The 23,609-nt window shown below is 50.8% G+C and overlaps 2 protein-coding genes across 2 annotated transcripts; both read right to left on the bottom strand.

Annotated features, from left to right (window-relative positions):
• Nucleotides 1-1,178: 1,178 nt before the first annotated feature.
• Hoxd3 (homeobox D3) lies at nt 1,179-4,279 on the bottom strand. Its single transcript, XM_041639761.1, has 2 exons — nt 3,739-4,279; nt 1,179-1,936 (listed from the first exon to the last, which is right to left on the bottom strand). Exons 1-2 carry the CDS (start codon nt 4,277-4,279, stop codon nt 1,179-1,181), a joined length of 1,299 nt encoding a protein of 432 aa, XP_041495695.1.
• A 15,332-nt stretch (nt 4,280-19,611) lies between these two features.
• Nucleotides 19,612-21,074, bottom strand: Hoxd4 (homeobox D4). Its single transcript, XM_041639770.1, has 2 exons — nt 20,616-21,074; nt 19,612-20,065 (listed from the first exon to the last, which is right to left on the bottom strand). Exons 1-2 carry the CDS (start codon nt 21,040-21,042, stop codon nt 19,731-19,733), a joined length of 762 nt encoding a protein of 253 aa, XP_041495704.1. The 5' UTR covers nt 21,043-21,074; the 3' UTR covers nt 19,612-19,730.
• Between the last annotated feature and the right edge of the window lie 2,535 nt (nt 21,075-23,609).

Raw genomic sequence — 23,609 nt, 5'->3', positions numbered from 1 at the left:
AAGTTTAATTTTTATTATTTAATGCAGAAAAATGAGCTCTGCCTCCCCCCCTCCAATGTAACAATTATGTCCAGAAAGAGTCATGCAGGTGCTACTTTGGCAAAACCCTACCTACAATCACGCTCCGAGAATATCTCCAGGTTTGCACCCTCTGGTTACTGCCGCCCAATTTCAATAGCGTGAATGTAATCAAGCATCCCTCCAAGACAAGTTATGCAATAGGTTCTGAATAAACAAAATATTTTTCAGAGGGTCCTTTTTGATTGGGGGAGGGGCTTACAGAGGGATCAAGGCAGAGTTGTCTGCCTGCAAATGTGTGTGAGTAACACAGATACACTTCCAACTGAGGAAAAAAATTTTTTTATTCTAAATGTTTGTTCAAATAGTATCAGACAATTTGAAATCAATAAGCTGTGTCGAGTGGTGAGGGCTTCGGTTGTTGAGAAACGCCGTGCTATGCCACCGGGCTGCCTGCCTCTAACCATGAAGGGCCCTTTGTGATCTCAATCCTTTACACCAACTACAAACACCAGCCACGGTTACAACTGTTCAAAACTACTCTCTCAACTAGTTCAGACCAAGGGGACTAAAGAGATGAAATGTGGCCCCCAAGGCCCGGGAGCGCGTACCTAGGCCCAGCTGGAGAATTCTACAAATATACACATAAATACATTAAGACGAGGATAAATAATCAGGGAAACGAAATTACTCGCTTCAAATAATAAATACAGATTGTTTAGTCCGATGCAATCTTTACAGGAGGGGAAGGAGCATATAAATTAAGGTCTCTGAAACTAAGCTAGACGGAGGGGCCAGGCCCGGGATTCTCCAGGCTCTAGTCCCTCTTCAGGACACGCCACGGGTGGGTCTCGGACTTACCTTAGGGACACCATTACCAGATTAGAGTCCCTCGGTCCGCAGTATATGGCACTGTCAGGTTTACAGGGGAGGATCCTTGCGGCTGATTTATAGCGAGCCACCCAAAGGAGGACGCGCCTGGAGGGGAGGCCCAGTAGTGTCAGCCTCGGCCGCTGGAAGCCGGAGACTCGAGAGGCAGCGGCCAGACCAGATCCGGGAGGGGGGTGCCCCGAGCTGCCCCTCGGGCCCCGCCCCACCACCACCCCTGCCACCAAAACCAGAGAGGTAATTGCACCGAGCTACCAGGCCGGCGGCAACCGCTACAGATGTGTCAGTTTGGGGGCCTCGGGCAGGCGTCCCTGAGACGAGTGGTGAGCCGAGAGATCTGTGTAGGTGGGATGAGGGTCACACGGTCCGTGGTGGTGGTTGCCAGGGATTTGCGCGGCGCAGCTGTAGTCCACGCTGGCCGAAGACGGGTGTGAGAGGTGGCCCAGATTGAAGACCGGCCCGGATGCGGGCGCCATGGAGTCGACGAAGTTGCCACCCACGTACACCGGGCTGCCCTGCAGGTTGGCGCTGGCGAAGCCGCCGCCGTTGCTCGCCATGGGGTGGGGCTCGAACTCGGGCGCCGCGTAGCGCTTCTGCTGCGGCAGGCAGCTGCTGAGCGGCGCCGTGTAGGCTGCCAGGCCGTACATGTTGGGCTGCGATTTGGCGAAAGCGGGAGGCGAGGGTGCGTCGTAGGCCAGGCCGGGCACGGGAGGCAGCTGGCCGGAGTAGGCCACGTGGCCCGCCGCTCCTCCAAGAGGTGGGCTGCGCTCTGGGGACTGGCCCGCCGGAGAATGCAGAATGCCCTTGGCCTTCTGGTCCTTCTTGTATTTCATGCGACGGTTCTGGAACCAGATCTTGATCTGGCGCTCGGTGAGGTTCAGCAGGTTGGCCATCTCCACGCGGCGTGGCCGGCACAGGTAGCGGTTGAAGTGGAACTCCTTCTCCAGCTCCACCAACTGAGCGCTCGTGTACGCCGTGCGCACCCGCTTGGATGCTGGGCCCGGCGGGCTCTTATCCTCGCAGTTCTCTCCTGGGCAGAGGTAGAGACAGAGAGGGTGCTGAGCTAGGGGTAAGGAACCTCAGAATAGAGAGGGGTGCTTTCCTGCCTTCATTTCCCCCCTCTGCTCTCACCTCCAATCCCTCCAGTCTGGTAGAAGGTTTTGATAGGTCAAAGTCTGAAGGAACACTTACTCTACACGCCTCTAGGCCTACCTGTCCAGTCGCACCTGCAGCTGCTGCCTTCCTCTGCCTTTCCTTTCCTCTCCACCCTATCCCACCATCTCATCTCAACCCACAGGCCATGAAAGACTTTACTGTGAGGCTAAGAGCAACTTGTGAGACACTCCCCTGTCAAAAAAAAAAAAAAAAAAAAAAAAGAAAGAAAGAAAAAAGGAAAAAAAAAAGCCAGGCTTCTTTGAACACCTCTCCCAAGCTCTGCTGCTGGGGACTAGGGGCTGGAGGTTGGGGTGTCTGAGGCAGCTCCAGCCTGACTGGCTTGTTTACAAGTCAAGCACTCCAAAGAGTGAAGAAGTAGGGAGGGAAGGGTCTTGGCACCTGACTCCAGCCAGGTGCACCCAAAGGCCGGGAGGTGATAATACATCCCCCCACCAAGATACTGCCCTGGAGTTTGAGGGGATCCCAAGGCCAGGCTGAAAGCATGTTGCATATGGCCATGCAGCCTCAGCACTGGCTTCACCTCCCCTGCCGCCCCTCAGCTGCTTGTCCACTCCTTCAATGGGAAGACAAATGGATTTCTCCTGGGAGGGAGGGCCTGTGTCTGAGCTGAGGAGGGAGGGGCAGAGGGGGGAGCTTTAGAGCAGGAAGGCGCTTTCCTTTAGGAGCCACAAGCCCAGGGAGCATCAGGCAGAGCAGAGACCTGATAACAAATCACATCCCAGGCTCCAGACTAGCCCTGGACCCGGAGATTCAACCCCATCAAGAATGCAAAGCCAGAACCAACCGTTCAAGAAGGAAGGGCCTGGGCATCGGCTCCTCACTGGACCCATATTCTTTAGACTTAAAATGGACCAACAGAAGTCTCCTCAGCTCTAGAGTCTCCCTTCCCAGGGCAGGAAAGCCTACAGCTGCTCTGGTTCCAAATTATTCTCTCCCCTAGAACCTGCTCTTCGCTGTTATGGGTTCTCTAGAGTGAGCTGAGTCTTACAGTTTTGCCCTGAAGGCCCTGAAGTCGTGCCCCTTAGATCCCAAGTCCACCACTTTGCAGTTCTGGGGATCTGGGAAAAATGAGGGTGTTAGCATGTGTCTATTTTAAAGAGGTATTTGGAAAGTTAAATAAAATAAATAGATATGTTTATAACTTATTTGAGCATGGTTCTTTTTCTTCTTTGGGGGTATTATTTGTCTTGACTTGGCTTTCTGTTTTGAGACAAAAATCTCTTAATGGTGTCCAAGAACTCACTACGCTTCCTAGGCGCTCCTTAACCTGGAGACGCTCCTGCCTCAGCCTCAAGTGATGGGATTATAGATGTACAAAGCCACACCCTGCCTGTCTTCACATTTGAAGGGCTGGTGGGTAAAAGAGGAAGCTGAGTTATGATGAGTGCCTGGGACGGCAGATAATATGTCAGCATTAGAAAGAACTTCCTATTAATACGCTTGAGATCAGTCCAGCAAGGGCATCAGGGAGGAAAGCATGCCCTGTCTCTGCAAGAGTATGTATCCAATGAGAATCACTAGAAAAGACAGACATTTCTACATTTGGATACAGTGTTGCTAAGGTTGCTCTTATAGACCTGAGTCTCTTGGCTTCCAGGTAATTGGTTCTTAAGGTCAGTCTGAAGGGTTATGGTCTAGAGATGCCCAGAGAACTACCTGAAGTGGCACAGCTGTTCTTCTGCTTTGAGTTCTGCCGGGATTCTTTCATCCAGGGGAAGATCTGCTTGCTGATGGTGGCAGAAGAGCTGGAAGCATTAGGTCCACCTTTGGTCTTCTTGGCAGGTACTCCACCTCCAGGGTTGGTGGGCGAGGAGGGGGGCAAGGTGGGTGGTGGAGGAGGGGGCTGTGGTGGTTGCTGCTCAGAGTTCAGCCCAGGAGGCTGGTTGCCACCAGCCCCACCCTGGCTGTTCCCAGTGCCAGGTCGCATGCAGCTACCATTAAGTTCAGCTCCTTTATGGCCTGGGGCTCGGAGAGGTGCAGAACTCTGGATGGAGCAGGCAGAACCTGGGTAGTCACTGTCCAGGGAGTTGGCAGCTGCAGGGGGTGGGTAGGGCTGGTGAGGAGTGCTGTAGCCATATGCCTCCGTGCCTTTGCTGTACCCGTAACCTCCAAAGAGTCCTGGGTTCTCATAGTATGCAGCCTTCTGCATGGTGCACTGAGGAAGTTCCAGGGCCTCCTGACCCTGCTCAAATAACATTGACTACCACTCTCCCCTTCGCCACCAAGGCCAATGTCTGCTGAATCTTGAGAGAGCTGGGTCAACTCCCAGGTTCCAGGTGACCTGCCAAGAAAGAAAGGGGAGAGATCCTAGAGGGACTGCCATTGGCAAGACCAATCAATACAAACAGACTAGAGCAGGCTTTCAGCTTCCCACTCACTTCGAAGTAGAAGGATGGGCAAGGTTCTGGATTGGTGTTTTATGAAGCTCAATTTAAACAAAATTTTGAAAAAGTTGGAGTATTTCTCTTAAATGTAAGAAAAGACCTTTCTGGCCGGGAAGTGGTGGCACACGCCTTTAATCCCAGCACTTGGGAGGCAGAGGCAGGCGGATCTCTGTGAGTTCGAGACCAGCCTGGTCTACAAGAGCTAGTTCCAGGACAGGCTCCAAAACCACAGAGAAACCCTGTCTCGAAAAACGAAAACAAAAACAAACAAACAAAAAAAGACCTTTCCTCCTGAGTTCAACTTTAGCCTAAGGAAGAAGTTCTTTCCACCTCAAGATTCTCTTAGAGAATTGTCTTTCTCCAAGATTGTCAACACAGCTTTTGAGCCTGCGTGGGAAAACATTTATGGATGACTGATTCTTTCTCTAAAAGATGAACTTCTTAAAGGGAAGGATTGTGTTTTCTTTTTCATCTACATAATTCTAGTATTCAATGGTAGTGTTTATTGAATCGATGGATGAATGAGTGGATAGGTTACAGTCAGTCTTTGGATAATCCTGGGGTTTGGTTTTGCTTGGTGCTAGAGATCAGCTCCAAGGCTCTGTGCAAGCTGTAAGGAGGCTCTACAAACCCCCAAGCCCTAATACTGTGAGGGGACTCTACAAACCCCCAAACCCTAATGCTGTGTGGGGACTCTACAAACCCCCAAGCCCTAATCTCGGAGTCTGGATGGACAAAAGAGAAGCCCTAGTACACAACCAGAGTTTCCAGAACTTCCCACCTAGATTCAGAAGACAGTCCACTTTGATGGCAGGGTGAGAATCCACACAGTTAGTTTTATGGGTCAGCACTCTGAAATCTACAGTGTAGAAAACTAGAAAGCAAAAAAACAAAAGGAAGACTTAAAGACTCCCAAACTTAATTTGAAGCTAAAGAGGGGGAGAAAGGTTGTGTGTTTTTTTTTAATCTGCATTTCCCACATCCCTACTTTGTCTTTCTGCCACTTTTAGGAGGGGTGTTTCTAAAAAACAGCGAAAGGATTTAGATCTTAAAATGCTGCAGTGTGAGTGAATGGTGGATGCTCTCATAACTTTATCGTTTTCCTTTGGCTCTTTACACAAATAGATATTATACTGACCTCTGCTCTGGACAGTCCATTCTGCCCCACCTGTCACCCAACCTGTAGCCAATGAGAGAAGTTCTCCTGACATGATGGATGGACCCAGACTTAGAAGGATGGAAAGGAACTAAGAAAAATTCTTCTCCTTTTGTGTGCTCTGACTCTTCATGAGGGGGTGCTCTCCTCACCCATCCTGAAAGGCTCCCGAGGAGTTAAAGTATAACTAATATCGTTCAATCACTTTTGTCTGTTTGATAAAGAAAACCCACAGGTCAGCTCTCTGGCCTCAGTGCTTGAGCTCATCCCAAAATTCTCCCTGGCTTCCTCCATCAAGAGAGACCACATCATGCAGACTTAAACACAGGAACCAAAACACTTCTGCATTAATTTCCCCCTATATTTCCACCAGAGAGCCCAACCACTGAAGAAAAGTCTCCAAATTAGCCTTTGTTTGGTAGTTTGGTTGCCTGTTTTGCTTTAGAACACAAGTGAATATGCCATTTATCTTGATGAGAGAGATGGGTCCTTCTCAGTGGGTTGCAGTAGTAACTGAAATGTTTTGTCATAAGCCTTGTTTCTGCTAGTATCCATAAATGTGTGCAGTTAAGATATCCACCTAACAAAGCTAGACTAATTCTTTTGATTAATTTTCAATACCAACCCCTGACTATTAAAGTTACCAAAGAGCAAAGGAACAGTAAATTCTCATTCTGTGACTAATATTTATATACGTTTGCCTCAGGCCAAAGAAGCTGCCACACTAGGTCGACTAAGTTTTAGGGCTTTTCAGGGATCCTGCTCCGTTCTGGAGGTCTGAGTGGTTGCAGCAGGCTCCTGGGACCACCTGATTTTGTTTGCTGCTGCTTTGTCACTTCCCTGACAGCTGTGGAAGCAAAACATCCCCCTTCTGCCTCCATGTTGACCAAGTTTGTCTTGGGAGGTGGACCAGTCACATTAAAATAGCTTCTTGAGGAACCAAGCAAGCCTATGAGACAGATGGCTTTTACATATTATTTCTGCTCCTTTGGCATGCTCTTAGCAAAATCTCTCTTATAAAGGCCTCGGAGGCACAGATAGCCCTCACAACCAGAGTCGTCTCTCGCCTGTTTACATTGTCTCAAAGAATTTCCAGGCCCACTTCAAGGGCTAATGTCCACTTCTTTACAATCAAAGGTAGCAGCGGTGCTCTTCTTTTCAGGAAACACACACACACACACACACACACACACACACACGCACGCACGCACAACTTTGCAGCACCCACCATACAGAGCCCTAAAGAAGCTCCGTTTCCAGAGCACAACCTGAAAATATTGTTACAAAACTGATCTTTTTTTTTAAAAAAGTTTATTTCTTTCCAGAAATCTCTACTCCTTGTGAACTCTGCTTGAACCTAAAAAAACGGGACTGGGTCATAAATCATTTGGACAATGGTCAACTGTTCAGTGGCTCATCTTTTCGATCACTCCCCCCCTCCCTGTTAAGGCTTTCTTTTCTCACCCTTTGGTACCTTTGCTCATTTGAGCACCAAGATCCAAAAGCCTTGGGGGGGGGGGCACAGCTTTGGGGGAGGAGCAGTTGAGCAGGACTTCTTATTTTGGAGTAGTCCTCAGTTTTCCTCTCCTCCTCCTAGCCCCTCCCCCTCTTCCTTCTCTTCCTATCCCCCCCCCCCTCCCCGGCCAGAGGAACACAGTGCGGTGCAGCCACCCTGTCCTCTGGAGCACTCCTCTCCTCTTAGGGAAGGGTCGCCTAACTGAACTGGTTAGTTCTTTTCCAAAGTCCCTGGAAGTTACCCAACCCAGCGTGGAGGCCCAACCACAGGCCCAGAAGACAGGGCCAAATGGTTTCCAGCCGGAAGAAAGGCCAGGCACCCTCTCAGAGTTCGCATCCCTCGCTCCCCAGCCGCGCTGGCCCGCCCAGTAGGCCTAGCCTCAGAAGCAACGGAGCCCTGATACTTGCTCACTGCACTTAATTCTGCCCAGATCAATACCTAATATGATACCGAATAAATAAAAGGCGCTCACAGCGGCCAGGGGACAGGGTTATTAAGCAGCTGGAGCTCTCACGGTGCATATCAATGCACCTGTCATTGTGGTTTGTAACAAAATTTATGACTGCGACCACAGCAGCAGTAAACGCTTCAGTAAGGAATGAAAAGAAAAACACTTCCCAAGGCCCGGCACTTTTTAGAAGTGGAAAGCAGGCTCCGCGTAGGAGGCAGAGCAGCAAAAGAATCCCCTACTCCGCACTTTTCCCGTCCACACACCCTGCGTGCGAGCTGCGGGATTATATAAAGTGGCCGGCGCCGGCCTGGGCCAGCAGCTATGCTCGGTAGCCCGATCTGGAAAGAGAGGATCGCAAGCCCAGCCGAGGACCACAGACCTGCTACCCGCCTGGCCTCCGACGCGGGGAGGCTCCATGGACGCGCAGAGACCCGCTAGGCGTTTGCTAGCCGGCAGTGGCCTTTGCTCGCCCACCATGGCTGTGAGAAGGCCGAGGGAGAAGGAGGCTTGGGCTGGGAGGGAGCCGACAGCACCGGGCTGTGCTAGCGCTGCAATGGTAGTAAATAACGGGACTTCCACCGTCAGTCGGTGCCAGTTAAGACAGAAGTGGGAGGTGATGCTTGTGTTGGCTTCTCTTAAAATTCTCAGAGGTTTACGTTGATCTAACGCCTTACTTTGCTTAAGCCGGGTCTTCAAATAACCCACGGGTCTCGACTCTTACTGGGCATTTTTGTTAATTCACTGGGACCGAGCGTTGACACTCTTCCCTGATGGCTTTGCAACTTCAGGTTTGGGAAACCACTCCTCAGCGGGTTTGCTGGGAAAAGAACTATTTGCCCACATTGTCCCAACCTCTCAGTCTGAGCCTCTTCTGCCCTTTGGGAAGCCCAGAGTGCCCATTCTAAATCACTTCTGTTTAGCCCGGATAACTCAGTACAGTAACACACCCTGCATTTAAGACAGCGGACCTACTCTATTAAAGCGCCATAAATTTGAAGGCCGATGATCGGTTCTCATGTAACAGGCAGCCGCTCACACTGAGGTGATCCACTTCAAAGCCGCCCTTTGTTTTATGCCTTGATGTGGGAATCCTGGGATGGCTACTTTAAGCTGAAGGGAAGGAACATGGAAATGCGGTGGGTATTATTTATTTAAATCACCCCCCACGCACCACAGTTTTCTGTGTGAGTATATTGTCTTGAATTTTGTTTGTAACTCTTTTTGTAGGCTCTTCAGTTTTCTTTGATATTCTGCGGAAGCAGATCTGGAACAAAAATGGAAAACTCGGGAGCAGCCGGTTCTGTCTTGCAAACATTGCCAGGAGAGCCTTTACCCCCTTTAAGGGTGTCATAATCAATGTGGCTATTGTATGTGGAGCCTGCAGCCGTTCCAGATGCTTTGGCCCCAGCAGAATGAAGACTCAGTTGGCTCCAGGGGAACTAGAGGGCAAAAATCCTTGCCTGGGTGGGGGAGGGGAGAGAACCTGGTCGTGAGGAAAGGACCCGGGGTGAGCCAAGTGGGTCAGGCCGTGCAGAGAACGCGGTAAATGGAGGTGGGAGGAAGGGTTAGGAAAGGAGGTTAGCTACTTAGGTGCACCTGGGGTGGATGATACTAGAGCTGCCCCCAAAGGACCCGAGTGAACCCGGAGCTAGGCACTGGCTATATCCCGGTTTGCACATTGTTTCTCTGGCTCAGCTAGCTTTCCTGAGTCTATCAGAGAATACCCAAACCGTTCTGGGCCTGGGATGCTCAATTCTGGATCGGGACTAGGCTATAAATCGCCTTGAAGACAGCGGACCCACTCTGTTAAAGTGCCTAAGAAACCAACAGCCCTCCCTACCTCCACCCCAAAACCTTCATCCCAAGCCGCTCTCCAGCAGGCGCTGGCCCCTGGTCAGGTGAAAGGAAAGAGACGCTGTCTCTCTTGATCTGCCCTGTGCAATTTGTCGACTCAGTAGTTTGCAAACACTAAACTGCGCCCGGGAAAACCCCACACAAAGCGTTCAGGGCGCTTCTAAAGACTAGAGAGCGTAGCCGTAAGCCTTTGAAGTGACCTTTGGCTCACGCTGCAATAACTCACCCCTTAATGAACACCCAACGGAAGCGCCTCAGAGAGATCCCAGCCCGGTAGGATTCCTAACTTTGCGCCCTGGCTTCAGCTTCCCAGACGACCTGGGTCCAAAGGGGCATGTCATTTGCCTGCTTACTACACCCCAACCCGCTTGACTGGGCCCCCAAGGATGGCGCAGTAGAGATGCAGGGGTTCTCAGGATGCTCAAACCCATGGCCAAAGTCCTCAAATCACTTTATATTATGCAATCGCGTGGGCAGACATCAACCTGCGATTATCTTTATTTTTGAAAAGGGCTTTTTTTAGACGTAGAATCACTCCCCAAGAAGATGGATCTAGTTAAATTTTATTTTCCAGGTGCTGAGGAACCCGGTAAGTTCGTACTTGGGCTTTTTATGGTGAATGGTACTCTCTGAGCTCTGGGCACAGGGGGCTCGGGAAGTGGAAAGGGAAACGGATCCCAAGTGGTTAGTTGGGTCACAATCAAAACACCTTTCCTCCAGAGCTTTCTTCTGCGTTCCCTCCTCTCCTCTTCTTCAAACCAGGCGGCACTGACCTAATTTCTGTCTTTTGGGTGCCCGGCTAAGCCCGGCTGGATTCTCGTCCTGTCTGAGTTCTAGCACTCCTTTCTCAGCCAGAAACTTCAGAGGCAGAAGGGTCCTGCCCGCTAGCTGTTGGGGAAGAGCTGGCTCCAGACAACCCGACCCCCATACCCCACCCACCATCCAAGGAAAACTCTTCAGGATGGGGGCCAGAGAAGAGACTTGGTGAGGATTATTGAAAATTTCGGGGAAGTTCTAAGTGAGTGCTCCATGGGGCCAAATGAAATGCTGCTCGCAGTAATTGGATTCAGCTGACTAAGCTGGCTGGCTCGCAGCTCCGAGGCAGTGAGCAAAGAAAAACGTCCACCGACTTCAAATTCTGATGGAGCCCAGTGCAGCTGATTGACAAAACAACTTGTCTTGCTCCCTTTGAAGGCAAGGGCTGTGGAACTTAGTCCCTTCTCCCAGTGGGGCCGGGCCCAACTTAAATTTCGGGAGTGCACCTCAATTTGGGGTTCCTTCCATGGGGTAGTGCCTTGGGATCTGGCCCACTCCCGCTCATGAAGCCACTCACCCTTGCCTTGGTTGGGGGTAAAGACCTGCGATAGTTTGTCTTCTACACTTGTAGGCTGAAGTTAGGAGGAACAAGTCAACAAAAGGATATGTGGGATGCAGAAACCAATATGATTTAGCTTTTACCACTTAGGGTTATTTGGGTAGAAGGACCCAGAAACACTAAATCTTTCTTCATCATTGTAAGAGTCACAGCCTATGATGAGAGACTGGAGAAGCCTCTCAAACTCTTCAGGGTAGTTTGGGGGGGGTCTTTTCAAATTGGGGGACATTTTTTACTCCTGTGGGGAAAAATGGGAAGCCAACAGCAAGAGGTAAAGGCTCGCCAGTGTTTGGAGGTGGCTACCTGAACAATGCAGGGAGCTGGCTGGTCATACAGTTTATTTTAAATGCGTATAAATCAACCTGCCTGCACCCCAGCCCAGCAGCCCAAGACGCAGAATTAATATGATGTTCCATCTTACTTTGGCAGTGACAGTGTAAAAAAAAGTTTCTTTTTATTCATCCCATTTTCAGCCCATTCTCATAACTACACATTTACCCTCAAAATACTAACTCCAGCCCCTAGTCCGCTCAACAAACCCATTCCTTAAACTGCTACACCCCCTCCCCAACGCTGCCGGCCACCCTCCAAGCCTGGTAAGGTGGTGTCCTCTTAACCTTTTGGTAGGCGGGGAATGTCCCCATAAAAGCACACCTCGTTACGATTAATCACCCTCCTCAATGTATATGTAGGAGCGCGCATCTAGGTCTGCGGGCTGCCTCACCAATTGGCAATAATCAAGATCACAGATTACACAAAATAAATCATATTTAGTATCCCGCTCAGGGCAGCAAACAGCACCGTGCCCAAAGATTTCCATTTTGTCATGCAATTGCTTACCTGGATCCCAATTTATCATAAACCTGGTGTCCTCGGTCTCAGAGTGGGCGCCAGTGGGGGGCAGAGCTAGCCTTCCCCCTTTGTCTGCAGACAGCAGTGTCCCAACCCTGGTCTTGTGCGCTTGCAGACTCGGCCATATACCCGAACACACGGAATTCCCGGTAGAACGGAACCAGGCTGAGGTTCAACTACCAATAAACGCTGGAGGAACGAGTTTGTAGTCCCCAAGCTGGCTTCGCCTGCGCTGCTCGCTGGTCGGTCCACCCGCCCGCCGGTCCGCTCCCAGGCCCAGAGCGGAGGCCACTTGCTCCCCCACCCACTCCTGGGTTCCTGCCCAGCCCTCCCAGGCCCCCCAGAGCTCGGGATTTGTTTTGCTTTCGGAACGTGGTCCTTTCTGAATTTGGAGAGAGCCCCGGAAACCCCCTCATAGTCGGGAAATACAGACGCTGCCTTCAAATGCGAGCATATTTGTTCACGTGACCCCGAGGGAAGATTGTACTGATTGAGGCTGAAACTTTCACGCCATCCAGCCCAAGAGCGGAGCCAGGCCTGGGAGCTGGGAGGAGGGGCGCAGGAAGCTTGGGACCCAGGAGCCTTCCCTGGGGCAAGACCCTGGTGGAGGAGAGAAGGAAAGCCTCCATCCTCGCAGCTTGGGATCAGCGCAGCCACAGCCTGGCCGACTGCAGTGGGGTGAGGACTTGAGAGTCTCTCCGGGCAAAGACCTCTGACCCTGGCCCGGCCTTCTGCCAGACCTACCAGTGGATTGGACATTTTAGAGGTTTCCTCTTAGAAGCCTTTGTGGAAAGAACTATGAAAAAGAAATTCGGGGCTTCCCTAGCTCCTCACCCTTCTATACTCCATATCTGCACGCACCTAGACAAGATATCCTGCCCGTCCCCCAGGCTGCTGTCTGTCTGCTTTCCTCACTCCCCGCCAGGCACTTAAGTCACACAGCACCCGTTCCTGCCTTAAGGTAGGACCCGCTGGTTCTCAATTCTGGCCTGTCACCCTGCCACCCCCGCCACTCCTTGGGGGCGCTGGCTGGGGTTAGCGGACCCAGCAGGCAAGCTGCCGCTACTAAACCAGAAGAAAAAAAAATTGCCTAGCACCAGGGCAGGCCCTGGTGTGACCTCTTTTCTTGGCGCTCTGAGCACTACACCCAAGTGTTTTGGGGTCTGGAGTCACCTAGGCGAGGAATTCCTGCCCACCTTGATCTGTGTGAGTCCAGATCTGCTCAGAGCCGACAGGATCCTGTGTGATTCCGGAACTGCTCAGAGCCAACGGGATCCCGCAGGCCCAACAACAGCCGGGCAGCTTCCCGCTTCCTGCGGTAACTCCAATTGGGCAAGGGGGCCTACTGAATCGGGCTTACCTGGGGATAACGAGATTTCTATTTTAGAATTACTGTATCAGAACACGATCTCACCACTCTGCAAGAGACTAGATGAGATTGGCCGCAGATATTCTGCATGTAGGAAGAAGAGTTAAGCGAATCTCGAATCTCGGTCAAGGCTCACTCCTGGGTTGTAGAGAGCCCCTGTCTAACCTCTGGTCAGGCCGCCTTCACCCTAGAAGCCCATATGATGGGAAACTCCCTCCCGAATTTGGCTTTCTCAGTTTCTTAGCGGCTCTGCCAAGAAGTTGATGTCCCATGGCTTGTATGGCCTGTTAAGAGGCAAAGTGAACCCCAAAGCTATATATGAGCTCCAGGGAAAGAAAGAAGATTTTGAAACCCCAATCTAGAGGATCCGGCAGGTTCCAAAGAAAGGGTCACTAGATCCTTCTCCCAAACTTAACAGGGAGTCCCCTCCTTTTGTTCACCTGTCCTGGCCATGGCTCAGACCCACTTGGGGTGCCTGTCCTAATGGACCTTAGGCTAACCCCACTCCCCCCCCCCTTCTGAGGACCCCACCCCCAGGCCTCCAGCCAGGGGTTGAGCTCGCTGCGGACTGCAAGTGTTAATTCCCCAGTCAAAGAGGGGGGGCTGCTTTGCGGGAATTCATCTCCAGGAAAGGATCTAAGCCTTCTTCAATCGGAGCATATGTTCATAGAGCAATAAACCGGAAAGATTTACAGTCCTCGCCCGGCCCCCAACAGCCTCACACCCTTTCAGGAATTACTTACGATGATTTATCACACCAACCCGGGCAATTGTCACACTGATAAAATAGCCCGGGCCTGTGCCCGCCAAGCCGGGCCTTGGGAGGCTGTTGGAGGCCCGACCTCTAGTGAGACTGGGAAGCCTTTTTGTGGGTTCCTTTCTGAATGTACAAGGGGCTGTCTGAGTGGATCAAAGTGGGTGGGGTGAGCGGGGAGACGATTCTCATTGAGAAAAAAACGCAAGCAGAGAAAGCACCCGGAATCTGCGTGCAGGAGTCACTTGCTAAGCACATAAACATTTGTCATCTTTGAATAATTGAATTAATGTGTTATTGTTTGAATGTATAATTCATAACGGGGAAAACTTTGTTGCTGTCCTTACGGAGAAATACACACACACACACACACACACATATCAAAATTTTAAAACAAACATACACACAACTCTAAACTCTAATCACACAGGGCCTGCTCTCTGAATTCTCCTCAAAGTCAGTGGAGGCACGGATGTTGGGGGTGGGGGGAAGTGAACGAAAGGACTGTCCGTGGAGAATCCCGGGTCAGAGCCTGCAGCTAAAAGAAGAGAATGTTTGGTACTGGCCCCCATCTCAGGGCCGTGGTTAGCTGGGGTGGGGTTGGACCTAAGCACAGCCGCCTTCGGGATGTCAAATCTTGGAGTGGGGGGTGAAAAAAAAACTGAAAAAGTGAGCAAGAGACACTGTCGCTTTTGCGGCTCACCACAGCCTCGCGCCTTTATCGAAGGCTTCCCCTTGTTTTGGTTGCTCCGACTTGGAGGGCTTCTTTTCCTTTTGTTAGATATTCAAAAAAATTTACAAATCCGAAACTAAAGAGGAAGCAAGGAGAAACTGCTCGCTGGAGCGATGAGCCGCTGAGCTAGGGGTGGGGAAGGCAGAGAAAGAGAGAAGTAGCTTGGAATCATTATCTGTTGGTTAAAATCTGCCTGGGGTAAAATTTCAACTCGATTTTATAGCCTTCTATTATGACGCAAAGAAAAATTTACGAGCCTCGCTTGAAAAGAGGGCCAGGGCCTTTTCTCGCTGGTTTAAGAATAGGCGGCAGATGCGGTGACAGCGACCATTGTTCCCGGTAGACACAGGCGACCGGGCAACCTCGGCCCGCGTGCGCCAGGAGTGTCCCCAGCCCGACGGGATTTTTTTTTTTTTCTTTCTTTAAACTCCTGTTGTCTGGGGAGCAGGCTGCGCGCACCCTCACCCCCTGCACCCTCACCCCTCGCACACCCTCGGCATCCTCATCCACCCCCCCCCTCTCTCTCTCTCTCACACACACACACACACACACACACACACACACACACACACACACACACTCGGCCGCCCATAGTAATTTTTCATAAGTGCAAAGCTTCGCTGAACCAAAGGTCACAATCCAAGCCACTAACAACTTCTGGCCGGCGCGCGGTTCCAAACCAGGGAAGAAGCAACGGCAACTATTAGTCAGCGGTTCTGACAGCTAAGTTCATTAAGGATTGAAATCTGATGAAATAAAAGTAGCCCAAATATTTACCTGCGGGCCGCGCTCAGCGCCCGCCGCGGGGCCGGGTCTGCGGGCGCGGGGGACCCCCCTCGGCGGGCCGTGTTCTCGGGATCCCTGCACTTTCCAAGTCGGAGAGAGCCCTTTGCGTGGCAGATTAATGACGACTCCGTGTTTCTTAAGGGACGTGCTGAATTAATTATTTCGCCAATCACGTGGTCGCGACTTGTAGAAATCTATTCTTATCATCTTCCTCGCACTTTGAAAATTCTCCGGGTTATGAGCGGCCCTCCCCCGGCTGCTGCCGAGCCCCGGCTGCCCAGCCCGGCGTGGGGGGCAGGGAGGGCTCCCCAACATGGCGCCGTCTGCCGAGGGTCCGAGTTACTGTACTGTACTCAGTGGGCTCAGCTATGGACTCGCTTCCTCCTCATCCCTGCCGGTGATTCAATACACACAGCGGTATTGATGTATTGGTGGGCACAGGAGGAGCCATTAACCAGAAGACGGGCAGAGGACAATCATAAAATGTGTCTGAATATTTAAACTTCTGTCTGCGCACTTATAAATACACATGTCCACGCGTCTGGGTCGAGCCCTTCCATATATTAAGGACATATGTTCTATTTTATGTATTCTACTCATTTCCTGTCTTCAGCAAGACACCCCCTATCTCTTTTGGAACTCCTGTCTTGGCCCCCTCTTCAAAGCTGACGTCAAGATGTGGGAAAGCCCTCATGATAAAAATAGTGCATGGTACTTTTTATACTAGAGAGTGTTCATTGTTGTTTGAGGGGCCAGGAGGATGCAGGGAAGGGGGGCAGGTGTTGGTAACCCCAGAGAGGTTCAGCAGCCCCAGAAAAGTAGGAGTCCAAGATGGTCAGGTCGGAGCAACCACCAGCCAGCCAGCCTCAGCTGGGCCCAGAACAAGCACTCACCCAGCCTCTGGAGAGTGGGAAGGTTTCTCACACAAGGAAAACTTCCTGGGGGGGGGGGTCCTAAGAACTGGCCAGACAGAAAGCCTATTTGGACCCCCTAGCAGTTCAAGCAGTTGCTTCTCTTTCAACAAATAATGCCCTCCACCTTGCACCCTGGATCTGGCATCAGGCTTTCCAATGCTCACAAAGTATAGAAGTCAGCCTGGGAGTGGACAGAAATGTGGAATTGCTAGACCTTACATGACTTTTCACTTTCACACCATAGGCACCAAATAACTTGGTGTCAATTTTATTGCAGAAAATAAAAAGATAAATTGTTTATAATGAATGCTGGCTTTTAGGAAACTTAACAAAGAGTCTCTATCAAGGCACCAAACAGGAGGGAGATTTTACTACACCTTTTATTATTTCAAATATAGATCAATGAATTACATCAAAACTACAGGCAACAATTAATATAAATAATATTTTAATCGGTGGCAGTAAAACATGGTCAATTCTATTTTTAAAAAGCATCTTTGTGAGCGGACTCCAAGGGGCTGACTGACAATGTCACCTCTCAACAAAAGGCTGCCATGGACAGAATGAGGTGTGAGCCAGAGGCCCACTGTCCTCAGCAAACACTCCGCTCCTCAGCCCCAGTCACCAACCCCGACACAGGTTTTAAAACACCCAAATAAACACTTCTGGCTCATATTTGGGGGAACAAACTGGAAACAAATAACAGCAAATGGGCACTAGGGCCTTTCTACCTCTTGCTTTCTCTACAGCACGGTCCCAGATGGAGATGCAGTTCCTTCCCTGCCCTAGGTGACCAGGGTGGGGGGGGGGTGCGGGGGCTACCCCTTTCCTGGTCCATTCCTCTGGGCCCAAATGGACACCAGGGTTCGAATGGGACTTCAGGACTGGCAACTGCTCTTTAGGCCAGGCAAGAGCCATTAGCATTTCAAAAGACAATTCCTCCCAGCTGAGTGGCAGAGCTGAGACTTTAAAACAAAGAAGTTGTTTCCCGGATTAAGTTACTTTCCAAAGTAGTGGGGCTGTGTTTGAGAAGGAACCAGAGTTTTCTTCTGGAAAGCATACTTTTGGCTTTCCCTTGGGGCAGGAGGAAGGAGGGGTAGTATTTGGTCTGAAGCTGGAGGAGTAACCAGGACTTCCGAGGAGAGGGGGAAAAATCTATATAATAATCTTTATAGCAAGTATAGATGGTTGAATCTTGTGAAAATATATATTACCCCGCCCCAAGGCCTTGGTTCAATGTATGCTCAGATTTGGCTTTTAGGAAAGAATCTCAGCAACTTGCCAATTGGCCCAAGGATAGCTAGCTGCCCTTTTCAAACGCAGCATCCAAAGACTGTCTCCATGTTAGAGGGACAGGGAAAAGAAGAGAAGGGTAGTTACAGTCCAAAGGTTAAGGGTTTAGAGGTCAGTCCTCCCGGCTGGAATACAACCAATCGAACAGAAAATTTGCCCTCTGGATGAACCTGATTCTGTAATTTAGCCCAACTTCAGTAAAATACCTTTTCAGCTTCTCAACGTGAGGGCGTCAGAAAAAAGACATCTTGACTATGTATGAACTCTGTGCTTTTTGTCATAGAGACAATGATGCCAATAATGCGGGAATATCCATCTTTAATATCCCGACGTGGTGATATTCAAGTATTGCCATGTGCAAGTCTGAGAGCCAGGCTCACCCCAAGGAGGAACAAAGAGCTTTCCCCAGGGTCTAATACAAAAGACCAAGGCTTGGAAGATACTTCAGAGAAGCAGAATTTCAGTTTAGGGACTCCAGTTGAATCCTTGCCCTCAGCTCTCGGGAGACACAGAACCAAAGCCCAGGCCTTTCCCTCCTCCACTGAAATCTATTTTAAAAACAACAACCAAAACCTTCTAAAGTATTCTGAAATACTGAAAAAAGTAACAGCACTATTGATCTTATGATTAAAACTTAAGTTTACCCCTCCCTATTTGTTACTTGGGTCTGGGGAGACTGCAATCAGGGGTTTCTGTCTGAAGCCCAAGCTTTGGGGTTCAAGCTTTCAAAACCTCCTTTCATTTGAGTGTATAAACTCTATCATCACCTTTGACTCTTATCTTTCTTGTTGTTAAGGGTTAGTGTTTTAAGAAAATGAGATTTGAACTCTTCCCAGACGTGAAATAAAAGTAAATAAATAACTATCCCTCCTGTTGTTTGAGCTTGTTCTAAAGCCACTGGTTTCAAGTTAAAGAAGTGGGCCTGAAAACTTTGAGACTTTTACAATTTCTGCTTGTAAGTAATGTCTTGAGAAACACTTCAGAAAACACACAAACATACACACACCTCAGGGAAATCTCTTTAAGATCAACACTTGTGGACTTCCAGCATCTATTAGTTCCTTTTTAAAAACAAGACTTCCTTCCTTACCTACCCTCTTTCTCCCTACTGCACAGGGCCACCCCCCCCCCTCATAGGCCATACACTGATTCTGATTCCTATAAAAATTCTGCTATCTGGAGGTACTTGGAGCATTTGGAATCCAGTTGGAATAGAAAACTCAGAAATCATCTGATGGCCCAGGGCATATAGGTTTTGTTTTCTTTCCCCAGAGAAAAATATTGAGCCATTTGTTTCTTTTTTTCCCCTTCTCTTTCTTTCAGCCACCTTGCAAACACAGTGCTGGAGGAAGCACATGTGGAAATACATTTTCAAAGCTCAGTTTTCCTGGGTCCTTGGCTTCCCTCTGGGAGGGTTAAGGGCCTCCTACACTTATTTCCAGGGGATGGGTGGGAGGGAGGAGCTCAAAATCCCGACTAGGGCCAGAAGTGAGTCCCCAGATTTCTGATTCAGCCCCTGAAGCTCGATCCTTTTCGCTAGCCTAAGGTTGTTGACACACAAGTGCCAGGGATTTCCTGTAGTCCATTCCCCCAACAAATAAATATTTAAGCAAACATAATCAGAACATAAAATAACCCGTTTCCACTTCCTTCTTGGATTTATTTCTTTGGGCCTGACCCACTGGGAGCAAAGCATTTCTTTTTATCACAGCAGAAATTCTATAGATAACTCAGAAAGTTCTGAGATCCTCTCCCATCTCTTCTGTTCACACTGAAAGCACCTAGCACTGGGTGCTGGCCTTCTGCCTCAACTGCCCCCGCAGCTACTAAGCCACGCAGCCCCCTGGAGGGGTGGTGTGGAGGAGAATGTCCAGGTTCCCACTGGAGTAAGCCTCCGACCTTCATTTGCAAATTCAACATCCAACAGCAGAGGTTTTCATGAGTTTAATGACTCGCCAAGGTTTTATGTTCTCAGTAGTTCCTGCCATATGATAATATACTTAAAGAAGCCCGCCCACCCTCCCACCCCATCCCTTTAGGGAGGGGGCTGCCCTCGGGCAGGATGGTGACCTAGTCCGAGAGCGGCCTGCAAGTCCCAGGTCCACCCCCACAGTACCTTAGAGCCCAGTGAGGTGACAGCAGGCCCCGCCTGCACCCGCAGCTTCGCCTCAACCTGGAGTGCAGGGAGGGATGGGCTCAGGGTCCCCACTTCTATAGGGTCGTCAGGTCCGTGTGGTGGTCCTTGGCCATGGGCTGCAAATGCTGGCTGGGGGCAGCTGAAGAGGAGGAGCAGGAAGATGAGGAGGAAGAAGAAGACCTGCCCTTGGTGTTGGGCAGTTTGTGGTCTTTTTTCCACTTCATCCTCCGGTTCTGGAACCAGATCTTGATCTGGCGCTCTGACAGACACAGGGTGTGAGCGATTTCAATCCGACGGCGTCTGGTCAGATACCTGTTAAAATGAAATTCCTTTTCCAGTTCTAGGACTTGCTGTCTGGTGTAGGCTGTCCGGGAACGCTTGGGCTCCCCGCCGGTGTAGTTGGGGTTCACTGTGAGATAAAACAGACAGGACAGCCAGGTCAGAGCCCGGCCACTAGTTAGGCCCCTGGCTTGCCTCTGCCCTCACTTCCTGGCGCGTCCTGCAGCCCTCGGCCCTCCCCGTGCTCCAAGCTTGCCTGTTTCCTCCCTCCCGCCCTCTCCCTAAGACACACACACACTCCCACCCGACCCCTTTCATGCACCCACTCCCCAGGCTCACATAACCTCAAAGATGCTCCCTTCTCCCTGGCCCACCAAGGGCTCAGGATCTCCAACATTTTGGAAATGCCCTTCTCCCTGCTCTGCGTTCCCTCTGCTGTGGAAATGGAGTCCTCCCCCACCCCACCCCCATCCCCACCCCCTTTTGCGCCCACAGCCAAGCAGCCAGCCACATGGTCCCGGCCTGCTCCCTCAGCTATAAAAATTTATGGAGAGAGTAATTGTGGCGCCCAAGGAAGCTTCACAAGCCCCCACCCACTCGCACCCCCTCCAGGGGGCCCAGGCCAAAAGATGCGAGCAGAGGTGGGGGAGGGTTGAAAGGCCCCTACACCCGCTCCTTACCCGAATTCACATGCACCTTCTTCATCCAGGGGTAGACCACAGCCGGCTGCTTGAGGGCTGTCCCCGGGGGCGGCTGCTTGGGGCCGGTGGGCTGGCTGCAGGCCCGGGCGCCAGGCAGGGGCGCAGGCGGGGGCGCTGGGCACGGCTCTCCCGGGGCACCGTAGTGACTTCCTGGGCCACTCGGCTCCTGTCCGTGACCCCGCGCCGGTAGCGCTGAGCCAGGCCCCTGCCCGCCGCCTCCGAAGGGTTGCTCACCGAAGTCGGGCCGTGGGTAGAGCCCCGAGGGCTGGAAGTCGGCGCCCTGTGCGCCGCTGCCGTAGTAGTCGGTTCCCTGCTCGCCTAGATAGCCACCCTGCAAATATTCCTCGCACGGAGGAAACTTGGGGTCCACGTACTTAGAGTTCACCATATACGAACTCATGGCCATTAATTTCAGAAGGTAGAAAATACTAATTTTTCTCGTGTTGTCTTTTTTTCTCCTTCCATTGGGCCCTCCTACTTGCTGTCAACTGAATAAAGTTGGGCGGCCATGTGACCAGGCCAGCCAATAGGAAGGGAGCGAGTTTATCACCGGGTTTGTGAGCATCTCATAATTTTAACAAATTTAACTAAATAACATACGTGTAATCAAGTGACTTGCCGGGCCACATTTGAGAGTCCCTGACAGATGTTAATATAGTTCCAATTCTATCCCCAGTACTCCTGTTCTCAGCAGGTTACCCCGGCTTTTGTCTTCCACCGACTTTGCTAACCTCCCATGCCCTCCTCACCACCATCGCCTGAAGCTGTCCCCGAAGTGGGCACAGTTCCAGGAAGGGCGAATTCTCCTATTGGGGTGCGAAATAAGGAAGAATGAGCGTGGGCAATGTAGCCTCTGAGTTGGGTAGAGAGTGTCCCAGGCAGGCAGCCTGCCTGGCCAGCTGGCGGGAGTCCTGGACTCTGACATACAAAGACCTGTCCTGGCTTTGTTTTCATCAGGGTCACCCAAAAGTTACCAGTATCTGGCGGATCTGAATTGAGTTAGGCAATGAGTAACCGCTATGGTTTTCTGCCCATGTCCAGGCTGGGGTGTTTCTAGTTGAAGTTGGGTCTTGCTGAAATGTCAGGAGGCCCTTCAACTGTCCTGGATCTGGTAGCTGTGGATTGGGTCAGGTTGGGATGGTGATGAGGGGACCTTAACTTTACCTAAATGTTACCACAAAGGTCTCCAATGGCCTTCTTTCCAGATTGTCTTCTTCCCACACAAGGATCCTAAAACCAGGTGAGCCCCATTTGGGGACCGTCATATGCTCCTGAAGGAACAGCTGCTGCAGGAGCTTGCTGGCCTTTCACCTCACTCCCCAGTACCCTAAAACCTGCCCCTTTGGCCTAACACTCAGACAACCCCTTAAGCACCCCCTGGAACCTCTCTTGATAAAAGGTGAGGGCTTCTCCAAGAAAAGGCTGCACAATGTCACCAGGCAAAGTCGATCATCTGGAATCCAAGGTAATGAAAAAGAAAGGTGGCTGACCGGCTCGGCAGCCCCAATTCTCGGCGCCTCGGTCTCTGGCTATGTCGGAGACATATGAAGTTTTTGCATCGACCATATATTCCCCTAGAATCGAATCTGTGACTATGTGGGTACCACACAAATTCGGTTCTACAGGGTATATATAGACAACGTTACAACCTCGGGTCCTACCCAGAGCAGACACTCAGGCAGCCGCCAGCCTAGATCTCTTCAGCTCAGCCACCAGGAACTCCCCAAGCCCTGCTTTCAGAGACAGTTCAGGTAGGCTCGGAGACAATTTGCAGCAATGAGTCCCCTTATTCTGTTGCCTTGATCAGGGCTATGGAGCAGCTGAGCAACTTAAAAATAGAAAAGAAAAAAAGAGGAAATTTTCTTTCACCCCAGAGATAGAGGCTTTATTGCCCCCTTCCAGAATCCAAATCTCTCGCCCCCTTATCAAGTGGTATTTCCCAAAACGAAGCAAAGGCCGTCAGCGTCAGGGAGTTTTGAAAAAGGCAAGAGGGGATATTCTCCACCAATTCCTGAGCCAGGTTTTTGGCCACAGCTAGTCCTCCCAGAATTCAAGCATTTACCTTCGTGGGCCCTCAGCCCCGCTGGACTTTCGGATCCCGCTGTGGCGGCCGCTGCGGTTGCTGCTGCTGCTGCTGTTGCTGCTGCTCCTGCTGCTGCAGACCCCGAGGCAGGCGCTGTTTGCGGCCACCGAGTCGCCCTGGGCTGAGACCGTCGCGCTAATGGTGAAGGGCAGGGCGAGGGGTCATTCGAAATCATTTACAAACATAGCACAAAGTTTCATTATTTTTGCTTTGCCGACAGCAGCACAGAAGAGCACAAAAGTTCACGCATTTCGCCGCCCCAGCGCCTCCGCTGTCTTGGGCTTGCCCCTCAATTCAGGGCATCAAGAGCCCAGATGCACTCTGGGGCTGGGCTGATTTCAGGGGCAGAGGGATGCCCTGGTTTGAGCCGAGTTTTTTGGATGCCACATAGCAGGGTGAAGATGTCCACATTTCTAAGTATTGTTTTGATTCCTTCCCCAGTAATTCAAAATTTGCTCTCAAGCCTGGCCTTAGTTTGATGGGATAGGGGCAGGGGGACTCCCTTCACCAAAACTGGCAAAATTGGGTGCTCACTTTTACTCCACACTTTGCTCTTCCTGTAACTCCCACCGCTTCTTTCACTTGTACTGTTTTGACTATTTTGAAGGGATTTCCCAGGTGCCAATTCTAAAAAGGACTAGAACCTGTTTGGTTCAAGGCATCCCCACCCCAGATTCTGCTAATGTCAAGCCCTTTCACCCACGCCTTTCCTGGGGGATCCTGGGCCTACCTAAGCTTTATCCAGACAAATTGGGGAAACCCGATGGGTTGAGTTGGGACCGAGATGAGTATACACATTTTCATATTTGTTAGACGTTGTGACCTGCATTTCACCTTATTGCTCGACTTGTTCAGACAGGTCAAAGCCAACAAGTTATTGATGAACAAAA

This window comes from Microtus oregoni, unplaced genomic scaffold (genome assembly GCF_018167655.1).
Source record: "Microtus oregoni isolate MIOR12 unplaced genomic scaffold, Mior012 000060F_ref0000265, whole genome shotgun sequence".
Classification (NCBI taxonomy): Eukaryota; Metazoa; Chordata; class Mammalia; order Rodentia; family Cricetidae; genus Microtus; species Microtus oregoni.
This window is presented reverse-complemented; position numbering and strand designations above follow the sequence as displayed.